General features: G+C 36.7%; 1 protein-coding gene across 1 annotated transcript; it reads left to right on the plus strand.

Moving 5' to 3' along the window:
- Positions 1-11,809: 11,809 nt before the first annotated feature.
- Positions 11,810-12,859, plus strand: LOC100957470 (trace amine-associated receptor 6). Its single transcript, XM_003781679.3, has one exon. The coding sequence runs from the start codon at positions 11,810-11,812 to the stop codon at positions 12,845-12,847; it is 1,038 nt and encodes a 345-aa protein (XP_003781727.1). The 3' UTR covers positions 12,848-12,859.

The following is a 12,859-nucleotide window of genomic DNA, read 5'->3' on the forward strand; positions in this document are numbered from 1 at the left end:
TAGCACCACATTGAGAAGATTAAAGATATTGCCAAAATCATGAGTTTATGATGAATTTAAATATAAGAAATAAAACATTTCAAAATTAAGGAAATACATTACTTTTTCAAGTTAGCCAAGAAAAAAGTCACAGGAAAGTTAAACCATTAAACCCTTATACATATATTTATACACATATTACACAATAAATGATAAAGTGCTTTACCTAGGTCACCTGCCTCAATGTTTTGAATGCATCTTTGCCACGTGCACTTGTATTTCCCAATTTGGTGAACCCCACTCTCATTTTTGGACGTGAAATCTCCAATCTTCTTTTCTTTTATGCTCAACTCTCATTTATCTACAAGTGGCCCTTGTTTGCTTGTCTTTTACAACAGACTGAATTAGTTTGCCAGGGCTGCCATCAAATATCTCAGACTGGGTGGCTGAAACAACAGAAAGTTATTTTCCCACGAATCTGGCAATTTGAAGTCCAAGATCAAGGTGTCACCAGGGTTTCTCTCATGGGCCTTTCTCCTTCACTTGCAGATAGCTGTCTTCTTTCTGTGTCATCACATGTTCTTTTCTCTGTATTTCTGTGTCCTAAACTTCTTTTCTTATCACAACATTAATCTTATCAGGTTAGGACCCACTCTAATGACCTCATTTTAAAGACCGGAGTTCCCGGGGTTAGAATTCAACCTATGAATTTTGGGTCCCACAATTCAGTCCATGCAGACGCAGTCTGGGTGAGATGACACTACTAACGGGGCTGTGTATTTGCTGCCCTTTCTGTGACATTTCTTGCTGTTCCTTTAGTATTTGTGCTTCCCAGGAGTTTTAGGGGTAAAGCAGGTAAACTTCTCCTGCTTAATGGCTGGGCAGAGTCTTGCCCATAGTATTCGGGGCCAGTAATTCAGACTTGGGATCAGGTAGTAACTACAGACATTACCCAGACATTTTGTAAGTGAAAAAAAATCCACCCCCAAAAGGCTGGTACAATGATCCTTTGCAAATGGAAACCACAAAAGAACAATCAATTATCACCAACAATTGGGATTTCTAGACCAACTTTTATCACCTGACAATAGTGTACACAGGCCAGTCCCCAGGTTAAGAATGAGATAGGTTCTGTAGGTTTGTTCTTAAGTTGAATTTGTACATAAGTGAGAAGAGGTACTTTACCTATTACCTGAAACAGCCACTGGTCTTAACTGCAAGTTGTACATAAGTCAGATGTTTATAACTCAGGACTGCCTGTAATTTATTTCCACAACTTTCCTTAACAGAGTTTCTCACCTAAAAATAATGTATATTTCATTTCCCAACATGTTGCCATGTCAAAAATTCTGTGATAATATTGCAAAAAGAGTGTGTTACAAAGATCATGAACACTGCATAACATAATTTTATATATTCCTTTCTGAATATTTTATACTCTCAAGTCAATAAAAGTCATTCTGGAATACATATCTAGGGTATTTTGTAAAAAGAAACTAAATTATAGTAGAGTAGTGAGATATGAACCTTGTTTACCAAAGTAACATTATCAAAGTACTTTTTCCTCATTGGCTTCCAATGAGGCTCTTAATTATTTTCAAATAAATTTTGAGCATTAATTCTGTGTAAGTACCTGTGTCAGGAGTGGTGAAGAAAAAATATATTTTATAGATTGTATTTTCCTCAAGGAAAATAATTTTTTTTTTTTTTTTTGAGACAGAGTCTCAAGCTGTCACCCTGGTTAGAATACTATGGTATTACAACTCACAGCAACCTCAAACTCTTAGGCTTAAGCAATTCTCTTGCCTCGGCCTCCCCAGTAGCTGGGATCACTGGTGCCCACCACAACACCCAGCTATTTTGTTGTTGTAGTTGTCATTGTTGTTTTACCTGACCTGGACCGGGTTCGAACCTGTCAGCCTCAGTGTATGTGGCCAGCACCCTACCCACTGAGCTATGGGCGCTGCCCGAGGAAAATAATTTTGAGGGAAATACAGGCAACACATTTTTAATTACATTACCAAGGGCCAAAAAGTTCCAGGGACTTTAAGTCCTGTGAGCAAAGGTCCGATTACCAGCACAAGGCTAGTACTTAGCATTGGTCCTTTTGTAAATTTGTCTGCTCACCCATGAGCAGAAGGATTATAAAAGGGAGTTAAAGGACACTCCTTTTGAGTAGAAAGCACTTTTGGTTGCACTTCAAGCATGTTTGGATGTGTAACAAGTAGACAGGAGTGTGGAAACTTCTGTTTAAAAGAAGGATTTATTTCCATAAATGGAGGATTGGGCTTGGCAAACTGGAAGGCAATTTGATTACTAGCATGGTAATGATCAATAATTAAAGATTCATGCTACCAACTTAACTCTACTCAACAAATCAGCCTAATGGTGGCAGATTTTAAAAAGGACATAATTCACCCAATTTTGAAAGTATAGAGGACAAACAGAAAAAAGCAAAAGGAAAGAGTTAGACAATCCATTCGATAAATGTCCTAGAGAATTGCACTGTTGCTAAATTTAATTACAGATAATGAAAGTGATCAAAATTCAAAGGTAAACAAAAAATTACTGACATTTATTCTATGAGCAAGCAAAATATTATTTTGCTATGAATGATGCCACAACCTCTAATGTAATCCTTACTATGGAGTTTCTTTTGAAGGTGTAGTAGGTATGTGGAACTTTACAAATGAGAGAAAAGATAGAGGAGGGGCTCCCATATCATTCCCTATAGTCTTTCTGGAATATGACTACCCCAGGTATGCTGATCACAGTTTCCGATCATACAAGCATATAGTGCCTTTGTTGATATTATACAATAACCTCCATGGCCATAGACGACCAAATTAGAGTTGGACACATACTTTGAGAACACTCATAAACAAGCTTGGTTAAGTCCATCTCATTATCACTGAAGAGAATATGAACTAAGACATCAAATCATGTTAATACTGAACATCAGAATGAAGGTTCCTGGGAATTACCTAAGTTCTATTTTTCTAAATTCTGAGGATTTGTTGTTGTCTTCTTTAATATGATAAAATGTATTTATTACCAATACTCAGTATATACTTTTATATGGAACATTAGAAGAATCTTTAGGATCCTGATAAAGACAAGATAGTCCAGCATTTTCATATTGGATAAACATTGTTTTAGAAGCACAAGTTAATACAGCTAGATAAGAGAAAGAATGGATATAGAAATTTAAAAATAGGGAGTTAAAATATTATTATTAGCAAGTGATATGATTGCAAATAAATTTGTCTCATTCTGCCTGATTACCCTTGAGAACTAATACTAGACATCAACAACTCTTTCCCTGATGTAGAAATAGATTACAGATGTATAGGTCCTGTAATTATTTTACTTTAAGATGAAACAATTTAAATATAATAATGATTATATCTAAATATATGAAAGCACCCATTTTGTGCCTGAAACTACATTATTAGTACTAACCCATTTCATTTTCAAAAATAACCCTATGAGGTAGATAGTATTATTACTTCTACTAATAAGGAAACTGAGGCATAAAGAGGTGAAGTCACAAGCCCAAGGCCAAGATTACTTCTCCTCTTATTCTGTCACTCAGGCTGGAGTGGAGTGGTGCACCTATAGCTCACAGCAACCTTGAGCTCATGGGCTCAAGCAATCTTCCTGCCTTAGCCTCCTGAGTAATTAAGACTATGGGTGTCAGCCACTGCTGCTGCCCCTCGGTCACATATTTAGTTAAAAATGGAAAAAATATTCGTACCTGTGGGTCAGAGAGTAAGGCAACCACAAAGTTTTCCTCCCCTGAAAGGAGACTACCACAGTTAAGTTCTTAGAGAAATTTGGAGGATGAGGTTTTTATATAAATTATTTTAGTGGAAAAATATGAAAAGAAAAAGTATAAACAAAGTTCTTAGAGAGATCTAGACATTGAAGGGAATAATTCACTTGCTACATAACATTAAAAAACTTATGATTGCATGTATTTATAAGGCATATGTGATGTTTTAATATAGGATATACAAAGTAAATTAAATCAAGGTGATTTGGAATATCCAACACTTCAGGCATTTATAATTTATTTGTGTTAGGAACATTCTAGTTCCAATTATTTAGTTATTCTAAAGTATATCCTAACTTATTGTTGATTATGACCACTTTGTTTTGCTATCAAATAACTGTCTATATTTTGGCACCCATTATTCATCCCCACTTAATATCCCCACTTCTCACTACCCTTTCCAGCCTCTGGTAACCATCATTCTACCTCTCTATGTCTCCATTAAATCAATTGCTTCTAATGTTTAGTTCCCACATATAAGTGAGAATAGATGAGATTTGTCTTTGTGTGCTTGGCTTATTGCCTTAACATAATGTTCTCCAGTTCCACCGAAGTTGTTGCAAATGTCAGGATTTTATTCTTTTTATGGCTATATTCTGTTCCATTGTGTATATATTCAACAATATCTATTCATTCATTGATAGACATATAGGTTGATTACTTCCAATCTTGTCTATTGTGAACAGTGATGCAATAAACACAGGAATGCAGTGTATTTTTGATATACTGATTTCCCCTGTTTGGGGCCTATCTAGCAGTGGGATTGTGAGGTCACATGGTAGTTCTACCTTTAGTTTTTTGAAGAAACTCCATGTGGTTCTCCATAGTGGGTGCACTAATTTACGTTGCCATCAACGGTGTATTAGGGTTCCTTTTCTCCACAACCTCTCCAATATTTGCTATTGCCCATCTTTCAATAAAGGCCATTTTTAACTGGGAGTAGATGATATTTCATTGTAATTTTGATTTGCATTTTTCTGATAACTAATGATGAGCATTTTGTCATATATCTATTGGTCATTTGTATATCTTCTTTTGAGAAACGTCTATTCACATTTTATGCCCATTTTAAAGTTGGATTGTTTGATGTTTTCCTACTGAGTTTTTGGAGATGCTTATATACTCTGGTTATTAATCCCTTGTCAGATGGGTAGTGAGCTTGCTAATATTTTCTCCCATTCCATAGGTTGTATCTTCACTGTATTGATTAATTCCTTTGCTGGGCAGAAGCTTTTTAACTTGACATGAACTCAGTGTTCAATTTTTCTTTGGCTGCCTGTGCTTTGGGGTTACTCCTCCTTGCCAGACCAATGTCCTGAAACGTTTCCCCAATGTTCTCTCTCAGTAGTTTCATAGTTTCAGGTCTTAGATTTAAGTCTTTAATCCATTTTTTATTTCATTTTGATATACAGTGAGAGATTAGGATCCGGTTTCAGTCATCTGCACAAGGATAATTTAGTTTTTCTAGCATCTGTTGTTGAGCAGACTGTGCTTTCCCCATGTATGTTCTTGGCAACTTTGTCAAAGATAAATTCACCTCAGATGTGTGGATTTATTTCTGAGTTCTTCATTCTGCTCCATTAGTCTAAATGTCTTGTTTTATTATCAGTACCATGCTGTTTTTCTTACTATAGTTCTGTAGTATAATTTGAAATCAGGTAATGTGATTTCTCTGGTTGATATAACAGTTTAATATATGGTTTTCTTACTCATCCATACTTTTTTATTATGACAATAGTATTTATTGTTCAAGATTTTTTCCCTTCTGGCTGAAAGGAGGGTCTTTCAGGTAAACTGTATCTGAACTATTAAGGTAAACAAAACCATGATCTTGTTATTTTTTATGATTTATTAATTTGATTCCTTTACACCTCTTCTCCCTAAGCAAGTATAGTACATTCAAATGACTTCATCCACTAAACATTGTTGGGATTACAAGTTGCCTTTAATTTTTTTTCATGGATACTAGTTTATTACTATGAATAACTATGCTATTATATTTACAAATGTTATGGACCTTTAGGAGTTCATGTATTTAATGGTACCTTGGAGTTTTTTTCATTTTTCCATTTATAAAAGTTTAAAACAAAAAAAGATTGTGGGTGCATTTCCATGTGGCATCTGCCCTTTTGGAACCACTATTTCATGATGAATAACACATTAATTCTTCATTCTACTGATGTGTTGTATATATTTATTTGTTTCCAAAAATCTGTGTTTCCCCTTGTTTATCTTTTATACCTTCAGCTTGGATCCTCCACTACACTTAGAAAATAATGGAGAGTCAATAAAACTATATTTGCTAAATAAACATGAATTTCTAAATACAGAAATATTTTAATGAGTTTATGTAAAAATGTACATGATTACATTAAGTAAATATGATTCTGGATCAATCATTTTTATGCATCAAGGCGATTATCTTACCAAAGGTTCAGACACTATACATGTTAATTGTGTGGCGTAGGACTATGACACTTCATGGAAATAAGTTTTTTTTGAGTTGTCCTTTGGAACAGTTCCCCTCTTTGACTATAGGATGCTAGTTGTTGAATTCAAAAGATAGAAAAATCTGCAAACCAAGAATATTGTATTTTCACACATTTCCCTTGTCACCAAATTGTTAAACTGTGACACAAAATATTGGAACTGAAACTATCTTTAAATTATCCCTTTTTAGTGCAAAATACACTTTAAGTAACCTGAGTGAGTCTTGTAAATACAGGTAGGAGGCTGGCCACACGTCAGTAGTGTGTGGCTGTCCACAGACTCAGGTTGGGCTGCACAGGGATGACCTGGAGGTGCACCCTCCTCTGCTCCAACATCTGGTCATGGTGCAACCTCTCCTTCCTGAGAATTGCCTCAACTCTCCTCCTTACATCAGCTTTCCTAATTCTACAGATTCATGCTGTCTATTCCTTGCTCTAAAATAAAATATAAATGTATATTTTGTAGTATATATTTTAATTTTTGATTAGCTTTGAAGGATTCATTAGCATTTCATTTATAACTTCAATTTTAACCAGATTTAGAATTTTGGTTTAAAAAGAAATCCTCGCACTTTAAAAGTATCCCTCCATTGCCTTCTATGATCAAGCATACTGACAAGAAGTTTGATGCTAGTATCATGTTCACTCTTTTGTCTTAAACTGGTTGCCTCTGATCTCTGTTATTGAGAGCTGTTAAAATTATTCTTTTATATACAGCTAAATGTAGTGTCAATTGCTTTTTCATGTGTCTCCTTTGCAGTTGTAAGACACTTTGGCTTTCAAGCCTTAGATATTTCTTTATCCTAGAAGAAACTTTCTTTAGTTAATTTTACTATTTTCTTCCATTGATTCCTCTATTTGGTCTTCCTGGGACTTAAAATTTCTCTCTCACTGTATTTGAAAGGATAGACCTTACCTGTCTGGCAACCTTCTATTGTGTGTATTGGGTCTCGTTTTTCACTATTCTAGTCTTTTCGATTAATTTTTTCCTATCTGATTTTTAACTTTCAGATATACTTTTCAGGGCATTTCAAGAGTGAGATAATTAAAACAATGTGTTAAGTTAGCTTGACAGCATCCATTCCAATTATTAAAGTGTTGAAATGCTTAAATCTGTTGTTTAATATTTATTGCCCTAATTCCCCATGCAACCTTTCCCCCAGCTCCTTCCCATACCAGCCAAGCTACCTCATGATCCAAAACTTGAAAGATCCGTGTAAAACAAAGGAGGGCATCTCAAGGGCTCATGCCACCTTCCAGAATAGCATCCTTTTGATTGGTCATCACTCACATCTTGTCATGCCGACATTTTAGTAAGTACTTTAGTAAGTACTTACTAAAGTGAGATCTGAATATTTCGTGTGAGATCTGAATATTGACCCCAAAATCAATTGGTCATGACTCGAAGAACACTTCAACAGCAAATTTATCTTTTGACTACGTAGCCCAAAGAGGAAAATTTTAACTGTGAATTCAAAATTACTAAAAGATGATTTATTATTTACTTTCTAATAGATCAATGAGATAGCTCAAAGTACATGGTAGGATGGTGTGAAATAGTCTTCCACCTATTTAGGGAAAGTATAAAGAATGAAACTCTAATCATCAGATTCATCCTTCCCTCTAGTTGTATGTGAAGTTGGGCTCATCAAACATGTCACTAGTTGTGGGACAGTCTGAACTTGGTGCACCACAAACACACAACAAAGGACCCTTCTCTGTGTGAACCAGCCTGGGTGGTGGACCTCTTTCACCTCGTCCTCAGACTTTTTCCAGCAGAGGAAACAGTATAGGCTTTTGCTTCTGTTATTACTTTGTCCAGAAACCACTCCACTGGAGAAGGTACCAGTTTCATGTTTCAAAATTTTGTCTATTTAGATCTGCTTATTCAGTAGTCTGTTGATGTGCCCGCCCTGTGTTCATGTTGAGCAGAGGGAAGATAGAGTCAGAGAGAGAGGGCTGGGAGGAGAAATAGCCTGTAGGGGAGAAGCCTGTATGTCTCCTATTCAGGCACTAAGATGCATGAGTTTCTCATTTGTGCGGAACATGTGAGAGGTGTTCAGACTCTGCTCTTCCTGCAGATGTTCCCTTCAGGGCGCTTCTAGAGTCTGTAACACATCACACAGAAATTGGGGACAGTAAAAATTGAGGCCAAATCAGCACTGATCACAAGCATCAGGTAGCTGGAGAAGGGAAATGTCTCCTGTAGGACTGTTGAAGAATTAAAGTTTGCCCTGCCTGAGCCAGATATGATTTGGAGGTCACTACACAGAGGCCATGACCATCAAGTGAAGGCTAAACACATATTAAATTTGGCATTAAATGATTTTGGTCTTTTTTCCTCTACTCTTTTCTATTTCCTATGGAAGAGAAGCAGAAAAGAAGGGTAGAGTGAGGAATAGAAAAGGAAACATGGCCTTTTCTCAAAATCAGCCTTTTCAACATGCCTAAGTAGCACTGTGGTCAGAGAGGACAAGGATACTCGGTAGATATGGATTAAGGTTGTAGCTGGAGTAGGCCAAAATTAAAATTTTAAATACTAAAAATAGCTGAACAGTATGAGTTCTGCCTGAGATGTAACAAAGGGATAAAAAACGGAGATTTGCTAGAGCATATGTAGAGGCTGTGATTGGAGAAAGAGTGACTTTATACTGTTTCTCACCCTACTTGAAGCATTGCATAGCAGTTAATCTATATTTCTAAGAAGTACTTGTCAAGTGCAAATGGTTATGTAACAAATCAAGAAGTGACTCAGATACTACTTTGAAGAATTGCTTTGTCAATTACTTAGATAAATTGATTGCATCTAGGTAATTGATTGACTGCTCTTCCTTGACAGTTAAACATATTGACCCTGCTTTGTGTTTGGCTGCGTTCAGCCTCTAATCCAAAGAGACCAGATTACAAAACATTTTTCTCCTCTTCCTCTTATTAACAAACTTCTGAGTTTGAGTATTGTAATGACCACAGGGCATCATTATCACATCTTTCGTTCTCCTTGGTCCTAATGAGGAATGTTTCACACTCTCAGTCATTGGGGAGTTAGTTTATTTTAATAATGTCTTTGAGAAATTCACAACCTGAAAATTAAAGATCAAGTGTAAAAATGGTCTGAAAACTTTAGCTGATGCAAGACAAGACAATCAAAAGTTTAATTCTAAGTCCTGCCTTGGGTGTTAGAATCACAAACCCCTGGGAAACAGGACTTTCCTTCTTGATCTTATCTAAAACAAATCCCTTTAGTTATGATGGTTTTATGAGCAAGATCAAAAGAGTTGTGTATGTGCAATAATTTTAGAGTCCTTGGGATTACCCTTCAATTAACATCCCATCTCAGTACTGCCCTAGGTGATATTTATTGATAAACCCAAACATGAAAGTATAAATTAAAATAGAATGCTTTAATAAGTTTATGATATAATATAAAACATAATATTTGAAATTCTACACATATTGAAGCAGTATTTTTGTTCTACCTTGTTTTTAGAGACCCCTTTATCCCCCCCGCCCCCATCTCTCATTGTACTTACTGTAGAAGCTATTGTCTTTCATTTGTATGGGACTTATCAGAATTTGAATAATAAATTCAACTCTATTTACTGGTTTAAAATGTATTTGCTTCTCAAGACTATAAGCTTTATGAAAATAGAGATTATATCTGTTTTGTTCATTACTTTATTCCCAGCCACTGACCTTTAATAAATGTAAGTTGAATAGATGAATAAATTAATTAATGAACCTCAGAATGATAGAGATAGAGTTATTTCTCTACTCAAAATGGCAGATATCACCTATTACTTTTTTATTACCTAGAATAATGGTCTCAATGGGGGAAGGGGGTTGATTTTGCCCCCAGAGGGTGACATTTCTGGTACCACAACTGGAAGAATTTTACTAGCATCTAGGACCAGGGATATTGCTAAACACCATGTGATACACAGACAGCTGCTCATTTCAAAGAGTCATCGAAACTCAAATGTCAGTAGTGCTCAAGTTGAGAAAGCCTCATGTACGGTTTGCCTATATACGCAATGGACATGATTTCACAAAATCAGACACTTACTTAAGAAAATACTAGGAAGAAGAATCTAAAAAAAAATAAAATTAATTCAATTAGTTCAATAAAATTAACACTCTTAGTCAAATTTTTGGATAATAAGATAATAATAAATTTTAAGATAATAATTTCATCTGTCTCATACAGATGAAAGACAATAGCTTCTACAGTGGCCGGATGGACTATACTAACAACACCCATCACTCTTGCTAACATGAAAAGCAAGTTTGCAGGTATCTCTGAAGTTACAGCTCTGCCTGAGAAAGAGACTTGAACCTGCTTCAGGAAAGCTGAATGATGATTTTCCTTGCTCTGCAGGGTTCCTACATCCCAGGGTGGGGAACGTGACCACAGAATCTGTGCTTATTTTCTAGCTTCCTTCTCATTATTCCTTTTTTGACTTAGCATTGGGAGTAGAAGGGCCAATCCACGGCACCACAAATAAATGTGGAATCAGTGTCCACTCCCCATTGCTCACAGGGCCGGAGAGATGTTGCAGATGAGCCGCCAGTGACTATGTCTCCGGAGGAGCACTGGTCTCTTTTCTCCCAGCACCTCAGAAGGGCTGGTGTGTCTAAACATCGTGTAGTTCTTTAATGCTTTTCCCCAACATATGTTGCCAATCTCAAACTGCCCCTCACTCACTGCACATTTCCTTATTGCTTGTTGGTAGCTAATGCAGATACAAAAATGTTTCTTAATGGGAAAGAAAGAGCCAAACATTGACTTTTATTGCTTGTATTCTATGTACCTTTGAAACAGAAATCCAATAATGTGGCTAAGCCATGAAAGGAAGAAGGGGAATGGTTTATCTATCCACTAAGGAAAAAGAAATCTTTGGCCTAAAATACATAACGGTAACTGAATTTAACGTAGAGACGAGACTTGTTTTGGAGAGTAACTTCCCTTGTAATCTCTGTTGAAAATAATCATAGTGGTTCACACTTCGCCCTACAGGGATTCCATTGAGGGATTTCCCCATTGGTGGCATTTATTTAGATGAAGGGATTGCCTCCTTGAGGCGGTAATGTAGGACAGACGATTTAGAGATAAAGCTGACAGGAAGGGATCCTTCAATTCCGTAATTACATCTCATATTACTGACTGTTGCACAGAGGAGCTCAAGGGGTAAATGTAAGATACAAAAAGATATTTATAACTAAAAGGGAATCTTATCAAGTTAAGGAAATGAGGCATTCGTTAGTTGACATCAATATCTTACAATCTCGTGCAATATATTTTTTGTTAAATTTTATCTTGTTAGAGAAAACATTTAGAATTTAGAATAAACATGGAAAATTGAAAACTTATGTTCGTGATAATATATGATCATTTCTTCGTGCATTCTGGTGATTATTTTTTTTCTCCTGGGAGGACTGACTTTCAGAATCCTATACTCTTTGTGCTTATCAAGAAGGACATACTTCTCCGCAGGTAAATCGCAGCATCATGAGTAGCAACTCGTCCCTGCCTTCTGCCGTGCAGCTGTGCTATGGGAACATCAACGGGTCCTGTGTGAAAACTCCCTACTCGCCTGGATCTCGGGTGATTCTGTACACAGTGTTTGGCTTTGGGTCTTTGCTGGCTGTATTTGGAAACCTCCTGGTGATGACTTCAATCCTCCATTTCAAGCAGCTGCACTCTCCAACCAATTTTCTCATCGCCTCTCTGGCCTGTGCTGACTTTTTGGTGGGTGTGACCGTGATGCCCTTCAGCATGGTCAGGTCCGTGGAGAGCTGCTGGTACTTTGGGAAAAGTTTCTGTACTTTCCACACATGCTGTGATGTGGCCTTTTGTTATTCTTCTCTCTTCCACTTGTGCTTCATCTCCATCGACAGGTACATTGCTGTTACGGACCCTCTGGTCTATCCTACCAAGTTCACGGTGTCAGTGTCAGGAATTTGCATCGGTGTCTCCTGGCTCCTGCCCCTCGTGTACAGTGGTGCTGTGTTCTACACAGGGGCCTATGATGATGGGCTGGAGGAATTATCTGCTGCCGTCAACTGTATAGGAGGTTGCCAGACAGTGGTCAATCAAAACTGGGTGTTGATAGATTTCCTATCCTTCTTTCTACCTACTCTCATTATGATATTTCTCTATAGTAGTATATTTCTTGTGGCTAGACAACAGGCTAAAAAGATCGAAAATACCACTAGCAAAACAGAATCATCCTCAGAGAGTTACAAAGCCAGAGTGGCCAAGAGAGAGAGAAAAGCAGCTAAAACCCTGGGCATCACAGTGGTAGCATTTATGATTTCGTGGTTACCATATAGTATTGATTCGTTAATTGATGCCTTTATGGGCTTTATAACCCCTGCCTACATCTATGAGATTTGCTGTTGGTGTGCTTATTATAACTCAGCCATGAATCCTGTGATTTATGCTTTATTTTATCCATGGTTTAGGAAAGCCATAAAAGTTATTGTGAGTGGTCAGGTTTTAAAGGACAGTTCAGCAAATATGAATGTGTTCTCTGAACATGCGTAACTAATTACATTG

This window comes from Otolemur garnettii, unplaced genomic scaffold (assembly GCF_000181295.1).
Source record: "Otolemur garnettii isolate 467f Iridium unplaced genomic scaffold, OtoGar3 scaffold00002, whole genome shotgun sequence".
Lineage (NCBI taxonomy): Eukaryota > Metazoa > Chordata > Mammalia > Primates > Galagidae > Otolemur > Otolemur garnettii.